The following is a 25,514-nucleotide window of genomic DNA, read 5'->3' as shown; positions in this document are numbered from 1 at the left end:
GAAACACAGTACAGTTCTTTATCTTGCATTATTCAAGAAAACAGATGAACCCTGGAGTGTGCCCACTTGAATCAAAGGATTGCAAGGCATCGTACTGAACATACTGGAAAAATCTAAACAAGTTAAGAGTTAAAATTAAGTTTAAGAATTCTATAATTATGTTAAATGATCAATTTTAAACCATGTTCTCTTTCAAACTTCTTTACAAAAATCATTTGAATTAAAGGTCACAGGCTTCCTACAAGAGTATCTTAAGGAAGAAAAAATAGTATTTCTGAAAGGATATGATTTTCCAAAGAATGTCTAACTTGCTGTTGATCTCCAGACCTTTTGCTTGCTGTCTCTCTTCTTCCAGCTGCTTTGGGTTTGTAAATTGTGCTCTTTCACCAGGGGAGTCCGGGTAGCTCTCAAAGTTGAACTTGTCAACTTGGATAGCCATACTGCAGTAAAAAACAACAATTATTATTGGAGAAGTTTTATGGAACAATGTCTTGCAGGTCGCACGACAATTTTCATCACATCAGAAAAGCATCAGTAAGCAGTAGTGGTGCAAAGCACAAACAGAACTGAAACAAGCCCAAAATGATATCGCCGCCTTGTAAATATAGTTATTAAGCGAGATATTTAGCTATTTTTGTAAATAAAATTATTCCTAAACAAATTTGGAAGGGCCACTGATCCTATTTAAAGTTCACACACTTCTAGAACGACATATGAACAGATCATAATTAATAACTATACAGAAACACATACAAACTCAATTGCAGTTGGCTACTAAACCAGGGTGTGTTATTCTTCTGTGCATACATGTTCACGCAAACAAATCCATCTAGCCTTCCACTCCCGCTCAGTCATTTACCAGCTTGAATAGCTTGACTAAGCAAAGAACCAGGAGGCAATTTAAAAATGTAGAGCTTTAAAACACACAATTGTAAAATGCATACCCACAAACATATACAATTTGGAACACGGCAGTGTATCTGAAGAAGTGTGCATGCACACGAAAGCTCATACCAAGAACTAACTTAGTTGGTCTTTAAGGTGCTACTGGAAGGAATTTTTTTATTTTGACTATGACAGACCAACACGGCTACCTACCTGTAACTGAAATTTGGAACACGGCAGACATCCACTTTAGAAGCAAATTAATAGATTTGATTAAAATGCATGTATTATGGCTATGATCTCCATTGAAATCCAGCATGGAACACTGTGTAGATCTCAGAGGAAAGGAATAAATTGGGCAGAGATGTTGAAACTCTTGGTTTTAAGTTTCTAGCCTCTTCTAGGTACTCACGTGGTCTTGTTCAAGTCATATTTTGCTATACAACCATTGTAATTAATGTATCATGGAAATATGACTCACATTTTGACTGGCAGATATCAAAACATCATATTTTCAGGTTCTTCTAGCAATCACATCAAACACTAGACTGTAGTACCTATTCATATAGCAATTTGTTTTGAAGTTCCCACAGTAATCTTTCTCCGCTTTGTTAAGGAAGTATTGTGTTTTTGCAAAAAGTCTCCCACGAGTTAGCTACTTGAAATACTGAACACAGTCACTCTCTAATGCACACTCAGAAGTAGATGGGCTTAAACGTCATCACAATATTCAATTAGAAATGGAGATGTTATACTGTAAGGGGGGCATTAATTTAATTTTATTTAATTATTATCTATTGCTATTTGATTGTGATGCAGCTCCTTTAATAAAATTAGTGTGGACCTCTCATTCTTTCATTGCTTAGAAACCATATTATGAAATGTGATTTTAGAATAAAATGACTCATACAGCCCACAGGAACCACCTTTACTCATAATCGAAAACTGGTTTTATAAAAGTTTGGCAGAAGAGCTTAGTAAAGACGCCTGCAGAAAATGAATGATTTTCCCACCACTATCTCAAATGTCCATTAATTGCACAAAATATACACCTAAATCTTAAACGTTTATCATTTATATCAGGATTTCTGTGCTACCTTTTGGCCCAAACCACCTTAAGCAGCTTCCAAGCAATTAAAAACCATATGTGCTACAAGTATACACACATTAGATTTCAACTAGGATATGTTAAAGTATGTAGCCCTCTAGAAAAAGAATTTAATAAAATCTGAAGTTTATAAAACAAAGTAAAAATCCAATAAAATAACCTGTGGGAGGGGGGTGAGATTACTCATGAATTTTACCAGAATAAAAGATGTAAATACAGTGGTGCCCCGCAAGACGAATGCCTCGCAAGACGAAAAACTCGCTAGACGAAAGGGTTTTGCGGTTTTTGAGCTGCTTCGCAAGACGAATTTCCCTATGGGCTTGCTTCGCAAGATGAAAACGTCTTGCAAGTTTGTTTCCTTTTTCTTAACACCGTTAATACAGTTGCGACTTGACTTCGAAAAGCAACTCATAGAACGCGGTGTGGTAGCCTTTTTTGAGGTTTTTGGTGATTTTTGAAGCTTTTCCAAAACTTTTCTGACACCGTGCTTCGCAAGACGAAAAATTCGCTAGACGAAAAAACTCGCGGAACGAATTAATTTCGTCTTGCGAGGCACCACTGTATCCAATCATAAAGGGAACTCTATTTTAATGTTCACAGAAACCAGACTATTTTGGCAAAACCGAGGATGGCAGTGGACAACTTAGGAACAGACATACGAGAAATTACATACCTCACATGTAAACAGAGTTAACACGTGCAATTACCATGCCCTGAAAACCAGACACTTTGTCAATGCTTACCCCCTGTGGTTACCCCACTCACTTCAAATAATAGCAATATATACTTGAAGGTAGCACTGTTTTTCTAGAAAAATAGGTACCAGAACTCAATATGTTCTCTTAGAATGGCAATGGCGCCCACCTGAGAGTTCCAGTAAGTTCTGGCTGGAAAAAATAGACCAACTGTGTCCCCATATCATTTCAACAGAGACTTTTAGGTGAAGAGTGAAATCTTTCCAGACAGAAGGACACTGCAAAATGGTTTAAAAGAAATCACAAAACAAGTGTGCTTTTCATGATCCCCTCACAACTGCTTCACTTATAACAACCAGAAGTCCACCTGAAAAGTTGGTGGCCAAATTCAAAATCTTATTAAGTAAGTGCCACTTATTAAATCTGACTCATAGTCTTTTAAAAAAAACATTTGTGTTTTAGCTGATGGAAATACAGGTACAGTGAGGGGGGGGGAGTATTTGATCCCCTGCTAAATTTGCCCGTTTGCCCTCTGATGAAGAAATGACCAGTCCATAATTTTAATGGTAGATTTATTGTAGCTGTGAGAGACAGAATAATAACAGGAAAAACCCCAGAAACCCAGAAGACAAAAGTCAGAGATTGATGTGCATTATAATGAGTGAAATAAGTATTTGATCCCCTATCAACCAGCCAGATGTCAGGCTACCTGGTATCTTCACTGTATGTAAGGAGCTGAGATTAGAAGCACCTGCTGTAAAGGAGAGGCCTTACCTGTAATCCCAGCTCATTACTGTACCTGTACAAAAGACACCTGTCAACAGAAGCAATCGATCCAGCAGATTCCAAAGTAGCCACCATGACCAAGACCAAAGAGCTGTCCAAGGATGTCAGGGACAAGACTGTAGACCTGCACAAGGCTGGACTAGGCTACAAGACTATTGCCAAGCAGCTTGGTGAGAAGGTGACAACAGCTGGAGCGATAATTCGCAAATGGAAGAAACACAAAATAACTGTCAACCTCCCTCGGTCTGGGGCTCCATGCAAGATCTCATCTTGTGGAGTTGCAATGTTCAGGAGAACGGTGATGAAGCAGCCCAGAACTACACGGGGGGAATTTGTCAATGATCTCAGGGCAGCTGGGACTGTAGTCACCATGAAAACAGTTGGCAACACACTACGCCGTGAAGGACTGAGATCCTGCAGAGCCTGCAAAGTCCCCTTGCTCAAGACAGCACATGTACAGGCCCGTCTACAGTTTGCCAATGCACATCTGGAATGACCCAGAGGAGAACCGGGTGAAAGTGTTGTGGTCAGTTGAGACCCAAATCGAGCTCTTTGGCATCAACTCAACTCGCCATGTTTGGAGGAGGAAGGAATGCTGTCTACGACCCCAAGAACACCACCCCCATAGTCAAACATGGAGGGGGACATATTATGTTTTGGGGGTGTTTTTCTGCTAAGGGGACAGGACACCTTCACCGCATCAAAGGGACGATGGACGGGACCATGTATCGTCAAACCTTGGGTGAGCACCTCCTTTCCTCAGTCAGGGCATTGAAAATGGGTCGAGGATGGGTATTCCAGCATGACAATGACCCAAAACACACAGCCAAGGCATGGCAATGACCTAAAACACACGGCCAAGGAGTGGCTCAAGAAGAAGCACATTAAGGTCCTGGAGTGGCCTAGCCAATCTCCAGACCTTAATCCCATCGAAAATCTGTGGAGGGAGCTGAAGGTTCGAGTAGCTACACATCAGCCTCGAAATCTTACTGACTTGGAGAGGGTCTGCAAAGAGGAGTGGGACAAAATACCTCCTGAGATGTGTGCAAACCTGATGGCCACCTACAAGAAACGTCTGACCTCTGTAATTGCCAACAAGGGTTTTGCCACCAAGTACTAAGTCATCTTTTGCAAAGGGATCAAACAGGCAACTTTAGCAGAGGATCAAATACTTTCCCTCCTCACTGTACTACTGTGTATATATTATACCCTCTGGTTACCTTCCATCCAAGGAGGTTTAATAAGATAATATGCTGTTTTATTTTTCCAATAATTCAGCCTTAAAGCTGGCATTGCTCCTGATCTGGCAGCATGCAAAGGAAAGGCTGTGTCTACTTTGCCTCTGATTAATTTTGTATTGATTTGTCTTTGAATGTTATTGCCAGTGCTCCAGCACTTCACTTACTTCCATTAGTGAATAGCGACTGCTGCACATGACACCTATGTTGTGCCAGCTGAACTGGCTGCCGGTGTGCTTATAAGCACACTTCGAAGGGCTCATAAATGCATTCGCAACCCTGAGCAGTTTAGAATCAGGCTAGTTTAAGGATCACTTCCACCTGTATCAACCTGCCTGCACCTTAAGATCATCCTTAAGATACACTGCTCAGACGACTCGAGACTAAATTAGAAGACTGGCAAGAATGCAGAACAGCGTCTTATCAGTGAAGGTCTCACAACTATGAAATCAGACCTCATATGGACTTAGACTCACTCTCATATTTTTATTCAAGCTTTTAAAGACTCACCTTTTTACTCTGGTTTTAGTGCGACTATGTTATATTGGGGATTTTTTTAAAATCTAGGATTAGCTTTAAGAACTAGTGCTATATAAACAAAATTTATATGGTTTTATTGAGTTTTAAAACTGTATTGATTTACTCAATGTGATAAATTAATTGTAAGCTGCTATGTGAAACTTGTTCTTAAAAAGCAAACTAAAAATATATCTGTGAAAATTAATATTGTGATATTTCAGTGATCTGCACAAATATAGAACCTATTCAGTATAAGTGATAAATCACCAATTAACCTGTTCCAACCTTCTACTGAAAACTGAATGTATGTACAGAGCAGCTGTTCTCCCAGTTGCTGGTTTTCCAAGCACTTGACAGAAATTCTATCTCTATGGGAGATTTCTTTCCACACTGCAGATTTCAAACTCTGTCCTCTTGTACTCTGGAAAACAACATGCACTCTGATGATGCAATATAACAACAACGTTAATAGGCAATGGCATGAATCAAGCCATCTTGATTTCTAATTTTTTTTATATATCCAAAATTGTTTTCAATTCTTTTGTTTATGCTTGTAACTGTTTTTATTTATTTTATAATTGTATATTTTGCTGTTGTGAAGTGTGAGCTAAAAATCCATATTGAATTCATAAATCTATAGTGATTAAATAAAACCAAAATTAATAAAAACACGAAAGACATGAACAAGGTCATCAAACCACATGCATTATTTACCCAATGGCAACTGAAGGCCAACAACCAATATGCCAGGCAAATTTCAGGGGGAATGTATTCAATAGTCACGGTGCCGCCATAGAAAAGACTCACAAACCAATGATAAAACATGGCTTTACATCAACCAAAATAACTTTGTTTAGTTAGCTGGGACAGGTTCAGACATTAAGACAAGACAAGGTTTAGTGTTACATGTGAATATGGCTATTATATCTGCTATGGAAGTTACATTACAGCAGCCTCCGCAGGGATTTCTTTCAAGCTTTTAATAATGCTGAGTCACATCATAACGTTTTTAAAAGTAAGAATTTAAAACTTAATTCCATATTGCTCATGTTAGGAAAAATATGAGGAGAAAAAGCTTAGTAATGAAGGTCACAGCGCAGCCTGTAGAAAGAGAAGGTTGAAGACAACTAAGGTTTCTTCTATGGAAGAGTATATATGCTGAAGCTTCAAATCACGCCATAGGTATAGATGTAATGAAACAGACAAGTTATTTCCATAACCAGGCATATTTCTATCTGCAATCATGACCTAAAAATAACTTTCTTAACAGGTGTTTGTCTTATTTTGACTGCTTGGTAAAAAATAAGCAGCATGGAGTTCAGCCAGATGCAATCGAAGCATTTTATATGCTGCATATAATCATTTATTTTATCTGACAGGTGAGGTCTTCAGTGTTGGATGTGGAGGATGTAATTAGAACAGTGTTCTGAACAAACTTGCTATGAGATACCTGAAGTGCCTTATCTTCGTGTTAATCTAGCATCTCCAGTCCAAATGAAAGAAGTCAAGTTGGTCTTGAACCTATTTCAAGATGGAGTATTACAGCCTGTCTAGCAGCCAATCAAATCAGGAAGTACGAATCAAAATTTTAAGAGCCTTTAGTCCGCTGAGTAATTTACATGTAAAGGTTATTTTTATCTGTCATCTATAACACTGCCCTGAAAGCCTGAAAGGGCAGGATAGACATAAGTAAATAAAATAACATAACCAAGTATTTTTTGCTTCAGCAGAAATGAAAGATGAAATAAATAATACCCTGGCTAAAAAAGGGAAATGTTTCTGTGGATAGTGGGTGTAAATTTTGCACCTTCATAGCTCTATTTAAAGCACATAAACACAGACATGAACAATTATAAGGGGAATGCTCACAGTAACTGTTTGTTGGAGATAAAATTTTATGAACAACTAGCCAAAAGAAAAAGGGGAAAGGATATTAGGAAATTGTTTCCTAATTGTATGATGATTTTATATAAATACGTTTGTGTGTTAAATGCTTCCCCACACCAACATTTTGTTCCACATTTGAGATGCATTTAAATGACTTTAGGGATGTTTGTTGAGTCATTTTACTGTTCCGTTCACTGGTTAAGATATAATAACAATAATATTTTGGATAAGCATGTTTCTTTATAGCGTTAATTCCAGATATTTTCACAATGAGCACTGCAGAAAAAGACTTGAAGGAGACTAGCTGACATCCACACGCTAGAAAAGCACAGAATACCTAGTGCACAAATGGAATTCTCACACTGATTATACTGTTTCTGTATCAAAATCAGAAATAGGTACAGCTTCATTCTCATTTTGATTCACAGTTTCTCGGGCAAAAAGGAGAGTTTGCTCACACTGTAAAACTGAAGAGCAAGGGCGTGTAGGGGGGGAATACGATGACCTCTACAATATTCTCCACAGATCTGTGCATTAGTCATCAGAGTTAAAGCTTTGCCTCTGGAGACCTGAAATCAGCTTCACGTTGCTTGGAGGGGATTAAAAGAATGAATCGCCAAGGAATTCAATAGTGATGACTCAGAACACATATTTTCATTATGGAAATTTCAGTTACAGGTCACTCTATCTTTCCATGCAGCCAAAGTGAGCTGGAAAGAAAAGAAAATGTGAATACAGAGACATAGTCGGATCAAGTAAACTATTGCTGTGTATTATGCTTCTTGGAAGGGTCTATTGCTTTATTCTGTTCATGTGCCTGAATTGATTCCTAAGGATAAAAAGTGGATAAAGTGAGCTTTTCAAAATGTGGATATGACCTCCGCCAAGGTGATAAGAGTGTTTTTATAGCTATTATGCTGCTAATTTATTTTTTTCCTCCTCTCAGTTGCCTGCTCCATGCAGAAACACACCAACAATAGGACAAGTCTTTTCTTTGTCTATTATGATAGAGGGAGCATGTCAGGGAGATGGGCTCTAGATTAGCCCTCTCTCCCTAGGTTACCTCTCTGCATTTAGGAAGAAATCAGAACCCAGTCAAAATTCAATGTAGTTTGCAAGATTCTGGAACTCCATGCTGGAGGAGGCCAGGTGAAGCCCTAGTGTGCATGTGAATATCTAAATGTGCAGCTGAGGGCATTGGGGAAATATCCCCTAGGAATGCTAAGAAACGATCAGGCAGTGTTTTGGTTAGTGAAAATGCATCAGCGGAAAAAGCTGCTCAACTTCTCCACTAAAGATAGCCTTCAAGAACTGAGCTTTTATTTCAGAAAGAAAAGCACTTGTCTGGTATCAAAATGTCTAAATTGATGCAAGACCACAAAGGGAGGAATCCTATGGCAAAGATCTGCCAGGGTTAAGAACGAAGGATGCAGCTGATCTCTGGCTGAGCCAGAAAGTCCCCAACCCTGGCTCAGCCAAAGATATGGTGGTGTAACTTGCTCATCCTGGCTCAGCTGAAACTAGCTGAACTTACGCCAGCTTTTGGTGTATAGGATAGCTCCCTACATTTGGCTAAGCTCAGAACATACATATCTAAACAATTAATCTCCCAAGAGGTGGTCATATAATTTTTTGTTGTTGTTGTTTAGTCGTTTAGTCATGTCCGACTCTTCGTGACCCCATGGACCAGAGCACGCCAGGCACTTCTGTCTTCCACTGCCTCCCACAGTTTGGTCAAACTCATGCTGGTAGCTTCGAGAACACTATCCAACCATCTTGTCCTCTGTCATCCCCTTCTCCTTGTGCCCTCCATCTTTCCCAACATCAGGGTCTTTTCCAAGGAGTCTTCTCTTCTCCTGAGGTGGCCAAAGTCTTGGAGCCTCAGCTTCAGGATCTGTCCTGAATTTACAGTGCTTGAAAACCTGTGCATCCAGCCAACTTCCAGAACCAAATCCTATGCACAATAAGTTGCCATAAAGAAAGTGGGTGTAAATTAAGCCAGTGGATGCTGCTGTTCTGGCCGACAGAAAACAACCCCTTAAAATAGTGTTCTATGCCAGGTTGCTAGGAACCAAATTTAATGGGTTTAGGATCCAGCCTAACTCCTCCCTCTCTGGTTCTGCCCCCATCATGCTCATGAAATGCCCCTTTTGCGGGGAGGGGGGCACTTACACTGGCCTTGGATCAAGTTACACCAGCATATCTTTGGATGAGCAGGCTTGGGGACTTAACACTGGCTGAGTGTAGCTGAGCCAGAAATCAGCTGGCTGAATCAGAGATCCACTACACTCTAAGCTGCTCATCCTATGGTTCTTCTTGCCATAGGTGTGCCTCTTTTTTCTCTCTCATCTCTAATTTATTGACACTGGAAACCTATAGGAGTGGGGAAAGGCTGAAAACGGCATGTTAGGTAAACAGAACAAGTACCATATCTGAGCCTTGCTGTCTTGGTGGAAATTAATAGAGATGAAGTAACCTCCAAAGACCATTGGAGATACTTAAATAAATAGACAGGAATTTTACAGGAGTAAATGCTATCTTCAAAGGGCTCTTCCACATGTGGTGGACTTCTCTGGCTGTTAAAATATTATGGGTATGGGAATTTGGCAATGTTGCTGATGAAGTGCAACCACTGATGTAGCCTACCAATCCATTATTAGCCAGGCTATGGAATTTCAAAGACCCTAATCAGGATTAATTTATCCCCAAAATTACCATATTGTTTTTACTACCAGCAACTTGGATTGGAAGAGTCAGATATTGTAAACCCCCTTCAGTTTTCTAGGATTTGGCAAACAGCAGAAAAGTACAGTGGTACCTCAGGTTAAGTACTTAATTTGTTCCAGAGGTCCGTTCTTAACCTGAAACTGTTCTTAACCTGAAGCACTACTTTAGCTAATGGGGCCTCCCACTGCTGCTGCACCGCCGCTGCACAATTTCTGTTCTCATCCTGAAGCAAAGTTCTTAACCCGAGGTAATATTTCTGGGTTAGCGGAGTCTGTAACCTGAAGCGTCTGTAACCTGAAGCATCTGTAACCCAAGGTACCACTGTAGAACATACTTATGTGGGAATGTAAAGGATAGCAGGAAAGGATATATTGAATAAGTATTATCCTTCCTTCACTCACGCTAGTGAGTGATGTAGCAGAGCAAATTCCTCTCAATATTGCTGGAAGCTAGTTTCAGATTTGTCTGAATCTCTTAGTTAAGATTATTTCCTGGTGTCCCCTTTTGATCCCTCTTAAAAGAATAAAGACATAAGAGTCTTTCTGAGTAAAGTAACAAAAATTTTACTCGCATTTCAGTTCACAATTTGATTCCTGAAAGGCAGGCTTTACTTGGTAGTTACAGAAAGAAACTGTGAGTTTGTCTGATATGGAGATTAAACTCATGTGCTGCTGGCTGAGAACCAGCAGACAGAAAAATTAATTAACAAAATGGCTGCAGGAGAGAAGCATGGCAGCAAGAGACAGAACAACAGTAGTATCAAGACAGCAAGAATCAAGACAAGCTGAGAAAATGGCTGCATGACTGGGCTCTTTTATGAAGTCAGCCAGAGCCATGCCCATCTCCCAGATCACATGCAGGGGGAGGAACTCCAGAACAGTGGAACAGGAAGTTACACTGATTGGATGTCCCCCTGCCTGTGCCCACTCTAGGGAAATAAGGAATGTTGCATTTGACTGCACCAACAGATTACATCCCACAACTTATTCAGGTATTGTAGCCGTGTTGGTCTGTCATAATAAATAACAATGATGAAAGATTTTTTTAAAAAATTATTGAAAGATGTTCCAGTAGCACCTTAAAGACCAACTAAGTATACACTTTCTAGGTATGAGCTTTCGTAGGTATACTTAGTTGGTCTTTAAGGTGCTACTGGAACATCTTTCAATAATTTTTTTTAAAATCTTTCATCATTTTTATCTTTCATCATTTTATCTTTCATCATTGTTAATTATCCCACAACTTAAGACATTCTGAAATGACAGCAGTTGAATGGACAGGCAGATTTTTATGCCAGCAATAATACTGTGGTGATCTCCTATTACCATTCGGCTGCTTATTATTTTCACTGTTTATTACTCCACAAATTTCTTCTTTTAGGGAAAAATTTACCCGTGACAGCTGACAAAATTTTGTATAAAACAGTCCTCAAACAGGTGTTTTTACCATCTTTATTGCTGGCTCAGAGGATTATTATTATTATTACTACTACCATTATTGTTAATTCATAAAATTTCTATATTGCCTTTCATCCAAAGATCACAGGGTCATTTAAATATAAAAAACCAAAATACATACCATAATAACAAACAAAAATAATACCCCCCCGACTATTATTTCAAACCCACTGGCCCAAGAACCATAAACATTCTATATCTGGCAAAACACAGTGGGGTCAGCTGGTACTAAATCAACTAAAAATCTAATGATAGCAAGAAAACATTTTTATTTGCAATTAAATCTGCCATTCTGCTATTAATATGTAGAACTTTTGTTAGGGTTTTTAAATAGTAACACGGGGGGGGGGTAATCCCAATTAGCAGCATTTCCCACAATAACCTTTCTCAGAATAAATCTTGTGTGTAAGGCTGAGATAGTTACTATAGCAACTGAAGGCAATTTCAAGCCACCGTTAATGAGAAATGCAGTATCTGTTACAGAAGATGCTGCTGGTAGCCTGACACAATGTAAAGAATTAGTTACTGGCCCCCTTCTACTCCAAAAGCAGCATAAAACTGCCGTACAAAAATGTTTAACATCTTCATTGTTGTTTCACACTCAGCCTAACGCCAAGCGATCCTGGATCACTGCAAAAAGTGCCATGTTAAATCTTTAAGGTATGGATGGATGGTAGGCAATATTTTTCAGAACTCAACCATACTTTACATCATACAAGTAACATATAGGTCATTAAGAAATTGGGCAAAACGGAACACATTTTGTGAATATAGCCAGGGCACTTTGCAAGACAGACCCTCCAAATTATATTCTCCAATCTGAAAAACCCCAAACTATAAAGTTAAAGCGAGGGGCGATTATGCGCCACTCACAAAGGCCCCATTGACAGCCCCAAACAGATTTATTTTTTCTAAAAATAAATCTCTAGAAAAGTATGAAGCTAAGTGTAAGCAAATTCTGTGAAATGGTTGCTTCTATCTTTCAGCATCTTAAAAAGCAGAGACATCACCTTGCCAACAAAGGCCCATATAGTTAAAGCTATGGTTTTCCCAGTAGTGATGTATGGAAGTGAGAGCTGGACCATAAAGAAGGCTGATTGCCGAAGGATTGATGCTTTTGAATTACGGTGCTGGAGGAGACTCTTGAGAGTCCCATGGACTGCAAGAAGACCAAACCTATCCATTCTGAAGGAAATCAGTCCTGAGGGCTCCCTGGAAGGACAGATCCTGAAGCTGAGGCTCCAATACTTTGGCCACCTCATGAGAAGAGAAGACTCCCTGGAAAAGACCCTGATGTTGGGGAAGATGGAGGGCACAAGGAGAAGGGGACGACAGAGGACGAGATGGCTGGGCAGTGTTCTCGAAGCTACCAGCATGAGTTTGACCAAACTGCGGGAGACAGTGGAAGACAGGAGTGCCTGGTGTGCTCTGGTCCATGGGGTCATGAAGAGTCGGACACGACTAAACAAAACAGCAACATCTTTCAATGTTTTTAGCCAATGAGTGATGTCAAAGCTATGATTGACAAGTCAGCTATTTCCCCCTTGCCTCTCCTACTCAAAATCAATATCATTTAGCTTGGGGGAGATAATTATTTTCTGGGAAGGAGTAAACCCTGAAAGGTGCACAAATCAGACACGATTTTCCATTAATTAGATCATCCCTCTGCCTCAACATCAACTAATACCTTTGATGACCTGCATAGGAATACTGTTGCTATATATTAAAAAATTGAGCCTACTGTTGCAAATGATAAATTAATATAGTACTGCCATTCACACTGCTGGCTGACATATATTTCAATCTGCAGATAAATGAGAAAGAAAAACTCTAGTTATGCAGAAGGAGAACAAGTCATTCAGTAAGAATACAGATGACCTCGCAAGCTGTGCCCACTGTAGTGCAGAATTATAGGTATCTCTCAAGGAAACAAGCCAGCACCATATTCTTACACTCTCTGATGATGTTCAGTGATAGATTCTACAAATCCTCCTAGATTTCCAAAAGCCAACACAATCTTAAATTGCCAAAGAAAAGAGCATTTTCAAAGCCATTTAAAGACTGCAAACAAAACAGAGCAGCAAGGTACAGCTAATGGTAGGTTTTGTGCCTTTGCTAACTATCCAAACATTATTTTTATTGTGATAAACGATACAGGCAAGTCAGACAGTCTGCCACGAATAGTTGCTTCAGTTTCATAAATCTTTAACTGTCTCATTTGGAGGGGAAAGCTAGAGTATTGCTTGATTTTTAAAAGAGAATAAATGTTATCATACACCAGGGGCTGGAATTTTGTGCTCCTCCATATCAACACCTAACATTTTTGACCACGGAGCTTAATGTCTGAGGCTGATGGGAGTTGGAGTTCAACAACATTTGGAGGGGTCACATGAAACCCCATTCCTGTACCAAACAGTTGGTTCATTAAAAAGTTATCCAATGTTCCGGCACAATCCCATTTATTTATTTATTCCTTTCTTTTCTGAATCATCCTTCTTCCCAAAGAAGCCCAGTGTAATGTAAAACAAAGAGCAGAACAATGAAGTACATCCCATAAATAAAACACAAGAGATAACAAAAAACAGCAATAAAATATCAAAGCGAAAGCACAAAAACTACCTGCAGCTGTTAAGTTTTAGAACAAGCTTTAGAACAAGTATTATAACAAATTAATTTATAAAAACCTGGCCAAAGAAAAATATATTCTGCTGAAATCCAAATGTAGAAAAACCCTTGGTGTTCCTTCCAACTCTACATTTATTTGATTCCATGATTCTATGAATCATGTTTCAAAGAGAAGGACATTCTGGATTCAGGTTGCCACCACAAAGAAGGCCTTTTTGCAAGTTCTTTTACCATGAATTCTCATGGGGACTACTAGGAGAGTCCCTATTCTACTGATATTAAGACTTCCTCCCTTTCTTTTCAATAGCCAAGCCAATTTCTACAAAACGTCTTTGTTGTCATTAATGAGACACATCTGCAAATACCTAGAAATAGCAAGTCTCTGGTATGTGCACACGCATATATAATATCCCACCACCAGACCGGCAGTTTCCCACATGGTCAACATATCTTAGAAAAGATATAAAACTTACACACCTGTAACACAAAGCAACTCTGTTCAAGAAAAGCACACACAAACAGCACCAGCTAAAAACCCACCAATACCCACCAATTTTTAACAAGCACTAACTAGAAAGTCCATACACCTGCCAAAATTAAACAGCCAAGGAAATCAAACTCCACCTCAGAGGAAAGACTATTCTATAGCATCGTGGCTATTGCTATCCAAGTCCCTCTGATCATATCTCTTTCAATGAATGAATATGAAACAGGGTATACTGTGCTCTGAAAAAAGCAATTGGTGTGGAGGCTAATACAATAAATGTTCTCCACTGTATTTGAGCTAAATTATTACATGCGCCATTAAGAGGAAGATACTACTTGCTAAAAAACAATACACTTACTGTATAAATAAAATTTAATGTAATTTTAATGAAAGTACCTTCATTATGGGTAGTACTGAAATGGATTTCATTTCATTCAACTATTTACATACCGCTTAATTATGACAGGCTCAAAGTGATATACAATTAACTCAGTAGAAAAAGAAAAAGGGGGGAAACAACCTATAAATTCAGAACTCAGATAAAATGCCTGCTGAAATAATAATTTTAATAGTATTTAGCATGTACTGGAATTTCCACAGGGAAGGGGTTTGTTGCACCTCAACTGGAAGGGAGTCCTATAAAATGGACACTGAACTGCAAATTACCAAGACACTTTGCATTTATTTTTCCTCTGCTTAATGAGTACTTTAAAACATACTCTTCCACATGCACACCTGAAAGATTTCAAAAGATGAGTACCAGTAGATTAAATACACCACTAAGTGATTTTGTTAGGTTCCTCCTAAGAATCTATTTAAGAAGAAGTTTCCATTATAAAACTTAATGAGAAAACCTGAGCAAATACTGACGTGCGAAAAAGATCGTTAGTGCTTCAGGAAAAAAGAGAAATAAAAGAATGCAGTGCTATTTAAAAATGGAGATGGAGCATTAATAAGTCACACAAAGGTATTCTGGATTACCAGATATTAGCCTTAGATAAGCTCCATTTCTAGCAACACAAGACAGGTATATCAGAGAGAACAATTACAGCTATTAGACAAAGACCTCTCTTCCTGTCACAGTACTATTCAAATATTCAAAATATGAGCCTATCAGAGCACTTAATATTCATCAGAGATGAGACAGACTTTCTCTTGTGTGCCCTAAAATTACATTCTTTGTGCTAAAAGCAAGTAAGCTCAAGACGGAGCGTGTGCTTGGAGTTTCAATTTTGATGGCTAATAGTTTCTTTTTGCAATTCTCCCACTTCACACCCCGCCGCCACCCCAGTAACTCTTCTATCGGCTCTACAAAAGATCTAGATGGCTTCTTCATTGGGGTATTGCAGTATGTGCTGGGTTAATACAACAAACATCTATTTGGTCTCATAGGACTCACAGCAACAACAAAATACAGTCACTATGGTCAGAAAAGATGAAAAAGAGTCACAGAAATTCTTCAGGAAGTATCATAAGTTTCCATTTAGCACTCACTACTCCCGTCACCGTGTTTAAGAAATAATGTACCAAAGCTTTTAAGACGTTAACACACATCTGCATGCTAATGTAAATTAGGTAAAGGCTCAGCTGAGAGACTCTTATCCATGATTGTTCATGGGAGGACTGTCAAAGTAGATGAAGCTAATTGAACTAGATACATGTACTAGGCAACAAAAATGATCAAACAGGCATCTGGTTGGCCATTGTGAGAACAGAATACTGGACTATCTAGATGGGCCCCTGGCCTGATCCAGCAGAATATTCTTACGTTCTTACTTAAGACTAGTTTGTAGCCAAAAAAATAGTGCAGAAAAATGAAAACACAGATTAATGTTTGGGACTTGGTATACGGCTGCTTCCTACCAAAGCAATTGTCCTAGACACTGTTTAATAATAATAATAATAACAATAGCCCTACTATGCAAGTTCAAGCTTAAGAGAATTGTTACGATGAATAATTAAGTCCACAGTTCATATCGCTTAACAAGGAGAATTAACACCATTGGGACTTTTAGTCTTAGGAAGTGGCCTTGGGCCAGTCACTATCTCTCATTTTACCCAACTTCTCAAATTTGTTGTGAACAAAAATTGGGGGTGGTGACTACTATGTACCTTGAGAACCTTGGAGGAATAAAGCGGGTGACATAGATCTAATAAAGGAGGAAAGAATAGACAAAGGGCCACTATACATGCCTTGCATACAGTCAGTTCCAGGTTCCGTTCTCATTATCTGCAATTAAAAAGCATCTTAGCAAGAATATAGGAAGCTGTCACATACCAAGTCAGAGCACTGGGCCATTTGGTTCAGTATTGTCTACACCAGGCTTCCTCAACCTCGGCCCTCCAGATGTTTCGAGACTACAATTCCCATCATCCCTGACCACTGGTCCTGCTAGCTAGGGATCATGGGAGTTGTAGGCCAAAAACATCTGGAGGGCAGAGGTTGAGGAAGCCTGGTCTATACACACTAGCAGCGGTTCTCCAGCATTCTGCTACAGCGCTTCCCCCAAGACTCCTGCTTGCCACCAGTTGGAGCAAACAGTACTGAATCAAATGTCTGACGATGTAAGACAGTTTTATAGGTTCATTAGGCTTTCCTTCCAAAATCAGACCTCGTTGCCGTAATCAAAACCTGCTTTTTGAAGATAGGCAGGTAAGAAAGAAAGTCAGACCGAACTCATGATGGGTGCAAAGAAATAGTTACACAAGACTCGGGATTCTACTTCCTACCAAGACCTGTAAAGAATAAATAAGACCTGTAAAGAATGTACTATATGATTCAAAACTTGACTTCAAGGTTAAAATAAGCACTTTCCAAATAACAAGAAAGTGATTAACTGAAGAATCTCCTACACAAAAACAGGTCTGCCAATATGGGGGTTTTAAGTCTCTTTTGTTTTGATCATTTTGCAGAATACAACCAGAGTATTTTTTGCCTAAAGTGGCATATGATCTGCATAATAGGTGGAGGGGTCTTCTGAAGGAGACTCGTGTTTACAAACAGAAGGTCAGATGTTAAAGTACCTATTTCAAGAAATCCTCGGGACATTAAATGAAGTGTTACTGATACGAGCACACATCAATCATTCTTCTTTTAGTAGTCACGCTAAAAATGTAGGTGAAATGAGCCGTATCTTCAGACATTAACAGTCCTACTCATATAAAATGAATTATACAGGAATTAAAGTCCCATATTTAATCCTCACCTAGAATCATAGAATCATAGAGTTGGAAGAGACCACAAGGGCCATCGAGTCCAACCCCCTGCCAAGCAGGAAACACCATCAGAGCACTCCTGACATATGGTTGTCAAGCCTCTGCTTAAAGACCTCCAAAGAAGGAGACTCCACCACACTCCTTGGCAGCAAATTCCACTGTCGAACAGCTCTTACTGTCAGGAAGTTCTTCCTAATGTTTAGGTGGAATCTTCTTTCTTGTCCTGGGGAACATCATCACAAAAAATGGTCTACAAACATGAAATTTTCATTGTCTCGTTATATGATGTTTATTAAATATTGTGGACACTGGGAAGGTATAAACCCCAATAAAGTACAGATTGATATTTCTCTACTTGTTTTACTCAATGATATGATCTTAATTTATTTGTCTGAGAAGTGTGAATAACAACCAGTACAAATGTCACTTTCAACACATAGAAGCGCTTGTTATCTATACCTTCTGGAAACAGCCAACAACATTTTTGTTTCAACAAGCTTTTCCAGTAAGATGGAAGGGTCTCTGCCTTAAGGGTTCATTTTATTCTTAACCCTATGATGTTTATTTTTGCACCTGTACTTTTACTTATAAAACTATTCTTGTACTGTTTTTAAAATTATTTCAGCTGTTTTTAAAGGTATGTCTGTAAATCGCCTTGGGCAATTCAGAAGTTAAATAATAGCTATAAGGAACTTATTGAATAAAGGTAACAAAGCCTTGCAAAACTGGCGGGATTGCAGGATGTCCTGACCCTGAAGAGATCAGTTATATGAGGACAGCAAGTAGGGCTGAAGTTACTATAGTTCCTCATTGCTTTACTTCGCCCAACAAGACCTATCTAGTTCAGCATCAGCCAGCCAGGTAACTCCTAAAGCTCATAAGCAGGGTATGAAAGCTACCTAATGTTTATTCACTGCACATGGTACTCAGGAAAATATTACCTCTAGGAAACCAGTTAATTGCTGCAAATCTAGAGAAGTCTTCACTCAATGCAACTCAGAACACACTTTCTACAGGTGCAGAACCCTAAGTGGAGGCCTCCTAAGAATATCCCAATAACTGGGAAGAGTCATACGGAACCCACAAACATCTTCAAGAAGGGCACTCACATTGTCCTGCAAACTACAGAAGTGATCTGAGGACGCCAAATGAATATTTCACACTGACACTTTGAAGATATTAACAAAAAGGTAGAAATGTCCCAACAGCAACCATGTTAATTTGGCCAGGTGAACCCAAGTTCATAAAAACTGATCAGTTTCTATACCCAAGATTTCATGGGTAACCCAATGATGGGCATTTCAGTTAGGTTTTTCCCTCTTCAGCAACCTCTTCCCCATCCCCTCCAAAAATCTTTTGAAAACTTTCTAAGCTACCCAAATAGGGAGACAAATAGGGAGCTGCTGAATAGGAAAAAGACACTCAATACCCCCCCACCACAAACAAATGAGTCACCTCGTTTGAACTGTGTAATACACTCTACTTCAGTGTTAAGATCCCAGCGCATCCCATTAACTGGAAATTTTCTATGGCATCTTAAAATGCCTTTTTAAAAAGAGGTAAGTGCTACACTTCAGTAAAGGGGGGGAAATCTGAAAGGCTGTTAAATCACACAAAAGTGCCATTTGATATGCCTGATGCTCTCCCACCACTGAAAAATACACAAAGAATAATGTCCTTCTCAGAACTATGGAAAAGGTTATTGATGCTGCTCACGGTACACACATAAAGTCCCATCCTCTCCTAAATACTATCCTTCTCACTTTATACCATTTTTCAGAAAAATGTGCTCCTACTTGATCTCAACTTTTACATCACCACAAATTTTCTCAGAATAGAGGAGGTTTTTATACAAAAAAATCATTTTACAGAAGTGAAAGCAATTCAGGTAAAAGTGAAGCAAGCCATCAGCTTTAGGAGACTCGTTTTTCACATGGTTTCTTTATACTTGGAAATACATTTATTTTGTGTGGATCATGTTACAGCATCTGAGTATATAATGGGAAGTCAGACGATACAGCCTTTTTTTTAATGAGTATCAAGTATAATGTCTTTTCCAGGTACTCTCTGAAATCTGTTTACCACACATTCATGAAACACTTGTGGTGCACCACAAAAGAAAAATGATAACACCGATCTACTGAGATCATCACTTTGATAAATCTCCACACTAATGAGTTAGTTCAGGACTATTCAATGCCAGACATTCTGTGTGTAGAATTTAAATGCTTAGGTGACACTTTCCACTTTGAATTACAAATTACTCTCATGAAACTTGATTTTAATGGTATGATGATCAAGAACAAAGCATAATAAATTACCAAAAGTAGGTCTACATGTACCGCTATTGATGACCACATATTATTTTATCATAAAAAGCTATTTTAATATTTTCACATCTGTAAATACAAACCAAGGCACTGCCAAGGTGGTAGTGACTAAATTCATAACTTTTTAAAATACCTGCCAAACCATATCAAAGTCACTCCGAAATACAGAACTAAATATTCTTTTTGAGTAGAATTTGCTTGGCAAAACTGACGCTATCGAGATTACAAAGTGTGAAATCTTCAGTTCAGAAATCCAGCCATAATCTGAAAGAAAATCCATGACTTTATTGCTACTAGAAAAAGAGAGTAGTCAGGACCACACTGAAAACTAAATTGAACATCGATTTTTAGTTTCTGATATCTGAGACTTCTAAGCAAGCATTTGATTTAGAATGCCCTGAACTCCAGAATGGCAGGAGTTCAATTATCACTTTGTGCATCAAAATGGCCAGTGAAACTTGTACCATCAAGTATTCTCATATTCTGCTATATGCATATGCCAATTCATTATTTGACCACTATGCTTTTTTTGTACAGGTACCCAAGGGCTCCTATACTCCCTCCCCCCTTCTTTCAAAATATTGATCACTAGTGAAAGTAATTGAATAAAGTTCTACTGTACAGTTGATAAAACAAAATTATGATTTAGGACAGTGATTTAGAGCTTTTCTACTGCATACACATTATTTAGAATCATAGAATCATAGAATCATAGAGTTGGAAGAGACCACAAGGGCCATCGAGTCCAACCCCCTGCCAAGCAGGAAACACCATCAGAGCACTCCTGACATATGGATGTCAAGCCTCTGCTTAAAGACCTCCAAAGTAGGAGACTCCACCACACTCCTTGGCAGCAAATTCCACTGTCGAACAGCTCTTACTGTCAGGAAGTTCTTCCTAATGTTTAGGTGGAATCTTCTTTCTTGTAGTTTGGATCCATTGCTCCGTGTCCGCTTCTCTGGAGCAGCAGAAAACAACCTTCCTCCCTCCTCTATGTGACATCCTTTTATATATTTGAACATGGCTATCATATCACCCCTTAACCTCCTCTTCTCCAGGCTAAACATGCCCAGCTCCCTTAGATTTAAAATACAGCAACAGCCTCTATTTGAATAATAAGGTTAAAAAAAAAAAGTTTATCCAAAATATAGTTGTTGTGAACACTGAAAAAAGTGATGAACAAAATGTCTATTTCTTTCTGTTTCCCCACACATGTCATCTATGTGTAAATTGTGCTAAGAAAACTTTCAAGTTAAGATGTCTCAAACTAGTCAATTATATTTACAGGGGACTACTTATTAATCACATGCACTGCTGAGCCTCTGAGCCTCTTGCATTCAAGGTGAGACAGAGATGTAGCACACAGGAGGACATGAAAGAAAGAAGGGGATGAAACTAAGAAGCTGTGTTTCGTCTCTGAACTTACCGCTGGCATTCCCCAGCATGCAAAACTAGATCTTCATTGTTCTTTGCACTAACTGTGAGCTCATGTTCTGTTGAGTTGAAGACATCAAGGAGGAGATGGCACTGGCGGGTACTGTTTGAAGAGATTTAAACAAACAATGTTGAGGTTTTAACAATCATCACAGAGTTACGATAACAGGAAAACATTAATCGTTATTATTAAAGGAAAGGAACAGTCTGTGATCAAGTCAGTGTTCTTTTTCCATTGCAGCAAATCTCAGCACTTCTCAGAGCAGTGACTATTTAACATTTTAGTTATCATGTCCCCGTCACTGTTCAAATTCAAGTATCACAGTAAACTATGGTTTAATGAGATGTCAGCTTCCTTCAGGTATCAGGTGCTCTCTTCCTCCTCCCACACAACTGAGATGAGCATGGAGATGTTTGCTTTCAGTTTTAGTTAACTGTGGCTTCTTGTGTCATGTGTAAACTCAAACTGTGATTCAAGTTATCATGGTTAGTTTAAAACAGCTCAAACTGATTTCTCTAGCTGGCTTGTTTAAACTAACCATAGTTAACACGAGCTGCCATTTCTGGTGTGGATAACATGGGAATCCACAATTAAAGGCATGGAAACCCATAGTTAGGGTGTCTGAACTCATCCTCTCAGCTATGCTGGAGGAGAAGGAGTATGCACAAACCAAAGGGAGTCACATTGCAGAGCACATTACAGTAATCCAACATTGATGAAACTAAGGCACTGTACCCAGGATCAGGACTGGGTGCAGCCAGTATACTAGCCTAAACTGAGCAAAAGCATTGCTGGTCACTGCCACATCATGATCATCCAGATGTAAAGCTGTATTTAGGAGCACTGCCAAGCTGCAAACCACGTTTCTCAAAGGGAGTACAACCTCATACAAAACAGGCTGAATCTCTACTCCAGTGGTATCTGTTAGGGTGAGATTAAGGGCTGGGTTGTCAGGATCCATTAAGGCAATTCTTATTTTGTTAAAAATCACCCTATTGAACTAACAGTGAGAGTATCAGAGGGAAGAATGTACAATTTAAGAATGAATTTTAATCTGCTACTGTTTGAGTTATGGTGCTGGAGGAGACTCTTGAGAGTCCCATGGACTGCAAGAAGATCAAGCCTATCCATTCTGAAGGAAATCAGATCTGAGTGTTCAGTGGAAGGACAGATCCTGAAGCTGAGGCGCCAATACTTTGGCCACCTCATGAGAAGAGAAAAGACCCTGATGTTGGGAAAGATTGAGGGCACAAGGAGAAGGGGACGACAGAGGACAAGATGGTTGGACAGTGTTCTTGAAGCTACCAGCATGAGTTTGACCAAACTGTGGGAGGTAGTGGAAGAAAGGAATGCCTGGCGTGCTCTGGTTCATGGGGTCATGAAGAGTCGGACACGACTAAAGGACTAAACAATAACAGTGTTTGTAACTAGCTGATGGCCCTAAATCCAGATCATTAGGGCTACAGCATGGATGTATGATCTCATGCATTTGGTATCAGGGTTATAAGTAACTGTGCTTGGATAATGAGTCACACAATGCCCTTAAACTTTTTAATTCTCCATTTGCCTTAACCATACTTCTTCACTAGATGTGCATATCTGACACATTCTAGGTTTACTCAAGTCATTTTGAGAAAGCACCATTTTTTAAAGAATTAAAATCTATTACAGTGCTATCATAACTTGATAAAATCTTCAAGCATTGAAAAACATTTCATCAGCAAATGAATATATAAAGCATTCATCACTGGGAGAGAGAGAGAAAAAACTAAATTCAATTGAGTAGAGGAGATGAGACAGGCAACTACTATTGCTTTATTCATTAGCAACGCTAAAATAGAAACTCATAAAATTTAACTGAACCGAATGACAGACTGCTCCAGTTTGGAAAGAGGCAGATTTGTTGAATTTTTGGCATTAGGAGAAGCAGCTGAACTCCGCCAAATTTTTCCCAACAGGCAGAAATGTTCTATTTCATAATGCATGAAACCAATAGAAGGTATATTATACCCATGCTGCATGACAAAAAAATAAACTGAGAAGCGGCTGTCTTCTGCTGTTAGGTTCTTCCACCGCTCTTCACGGGTGGAAGAGTCTAAGCCTGCTATGTTGTCATGGGATGGTCATAAACACTGTAACTGCTGAAAGGAATGATTCTGTTACAGAATGCTGGCTGTTTCTATGAAAAGGTCAATGGTTTTTTTAGGGAAATCTCCATGTGAGAACTAGAGAGTGGCTGTGTATTTTTTGCTAAAAATGAAATACAGGCAGACAGGAGAGTCAAGCATTCCTGGGAACTGGACTAGCGAGATGAGTTAAGAGTGGCTGGATGCATAGCCTGACTGTCTGTCTACAGGCACTGCGGTCGTCTGCAAGGGATTTCCACATGGCAAGGTTGATGTTCCCAGCAATTAATGAGGTATCCGTATTGTGGCCTTGCCACTGTGCTGTGGAACAGGAGTCTCCAGGCTCTGATGAAGACCAAGACTCAAGAAGGGTAAGCAGATACGAAACAGAGAGCCTAAAGTGTGGTGGTTATGTCCAATCACCAGGATCACATTGCAGAACTAGGGCTTGAACACAGTTAGATTACTTAGGAATATACAAAATAAAAAAATTCCTTCCAGTAGCACCTTAAAGACCAACTAAGTTAGTTCTTGGTATGAGCTTTCGTGTGCATGCACACTTATTCAGATACACTGAAACAGAAGTTGCCAGATCCTTCTATATACTGAGAAGGTGGGGAGGGGTATTACTCAGAAAGGTGGTGGGAATGGGAGATTGGCAGATAGCTGAGATGAGCCTGTTGACGACTCTTAATGACTGCAATAGGTCTTACAGGAAAAGGCAAGGGGTGAAAAGGTGAAAAATGGCTTAGTCATGTATAATGAGATAAGAATCCAATGTCTCTGTTCAGACCAGGTCTCTCCATGGTTTTGAGTTTGGTAATGAGTTGCAATTCAGCAGCTTCTCTTTCCAGTCTATTTCTGAAATTCCTTTGTAGTAAAACAAAGGAATATGTATTAGGAATATACAATTTTTGAAACTGTCCGCTGATTTGTATTATGACTGACAGGAACATAGGGAAATAATGGTCAGGATACATTAAAGTGGACTACTGACAACTGCAATGTGAGAACATGACAGAAAGGTAATCATAGAATCTTAGAGTTGGAAGGGACCCAAGGGTCATCTAGTTCAACCCCCTGCAATTCAAGAATCTCAGCTAAAGTATCCATGACAGATGGCCATCTAACCATATGCACCCAAGTTAAGAGATGGATTCCAAAGAAGAAGATGGATGAGTACTTTCTAGCAGAGCCACTCCGAAACTGATGATATGATTACTTAATCTCTCCAATCTGCAATTATTATCTTTTTTAAAAGCCACTTTAGTACTATTTGTAAATTGCTTTGAAAACAGATATGGAAAACCAGGGTGCAAATACTGTAAACAACTTTTTAAAAGCTAGGCAAAAATTCGTAAGTAGCTCATAACTAATACAAATATGTGATTTCAAGCAAAATTAATCACACTAGTTTAAAACAAATAATACTTTGTTTCATAATTTACAGTGCTCAAGTCTTACAATCAGCAGACATTGTGGATCATAAACTGAGAAACAAGCTGTTTTTTTAAAAAAATAACACCAGTTCACAGATGTGAACCCTTCCCCCTTCCCACACAAAAGTAAGCTTTTTAAAAATAACACACCTTGTTGCAGGCAGAGTACTAACACGTGTAAAGAAGACAGACGGCTCCACATCTACATGAAGTCCCAGAGACAAGTTCCTGTAATAGCCATCGACATGTCCTGGACCTCCTGAGTATTTGAAGTTCAAGATGGCTTCCAGCGTCTACAAAAACAACAGTAAAAAGTTTAAATCTGCTTTTTTTTCTATAATAAAATATACAGTTGATTTCTATCACCTTTCCATTGCTGAGCACCAAGTATCACTTTGTGCTTCCACTAACAATACTGCTCTGGCTACCCAGATGGAAATGCAACAGGGGCTTTAGGAAATATAACAGGATGATCTCAAAGATCACAGTCAGCTATGGTACATCATAACATCTGCCTTAAAAGGGGGGGGGAGACCACCTATAAATGCAATTTA

General features: G+C 39.1%; 1 protein-coding gene across 4 annotated transcripts in view; it reads right to left on the bottom strand.

Moving 5' to 3' along the window:
• The window catches only part of TRAPPC9 (trafficking protein particle complex subunit 9), a 262,165-nt gene that overhangs the window by 166,907 nt on the left and 69,744 nt on the right, over nt 1–25,514 (bottom strand). For 2 of the 4 annotated variants that reach the window (XR_014529074.1, XM_083516567.1), the window contains 3 exons: nt 25,111–25,253; nt 21,387–21,497; nt 287–440 (listed from right to left, as the gene is read on the bottom strand). Coding sequence is in view for 3 of the 4 variants with exons in the window: in XM_083516567.1 (XP_083372693.1) it covers nt 287–440; nt 21,387–21,497; nt 25,111–25,253 (408 nt within the window). In the remaining variant the exon portion in view is untranslated. The remainder of the gene's footprint in view (nt 1–286; nt 441–21,386; nt 21,498–25,110; nt 25,254–25,514) is intronic. The other 2 variants (XM_083516565.1, XM_083516566.1) reach the window with 1 other exon arrangement.

Source organism: Podarcis liolepis (assembly GCF_965112155.1).
Source record: "Podarcis liolepis genome assembly, chromosome: 8".
Taxonomy (NCBI): domain Eukaryota; kingdom Metazoa; phylum Chordata; class Lepidosauria; order Squamata; family Lacertidae; genus Podarcis; species Podarcis liolepis.
The sequence above is the reverse complement of the archived record's forward strand: the minus strand, read 5'-3'. Positions and strand labels throughout refer to the sequence as shown.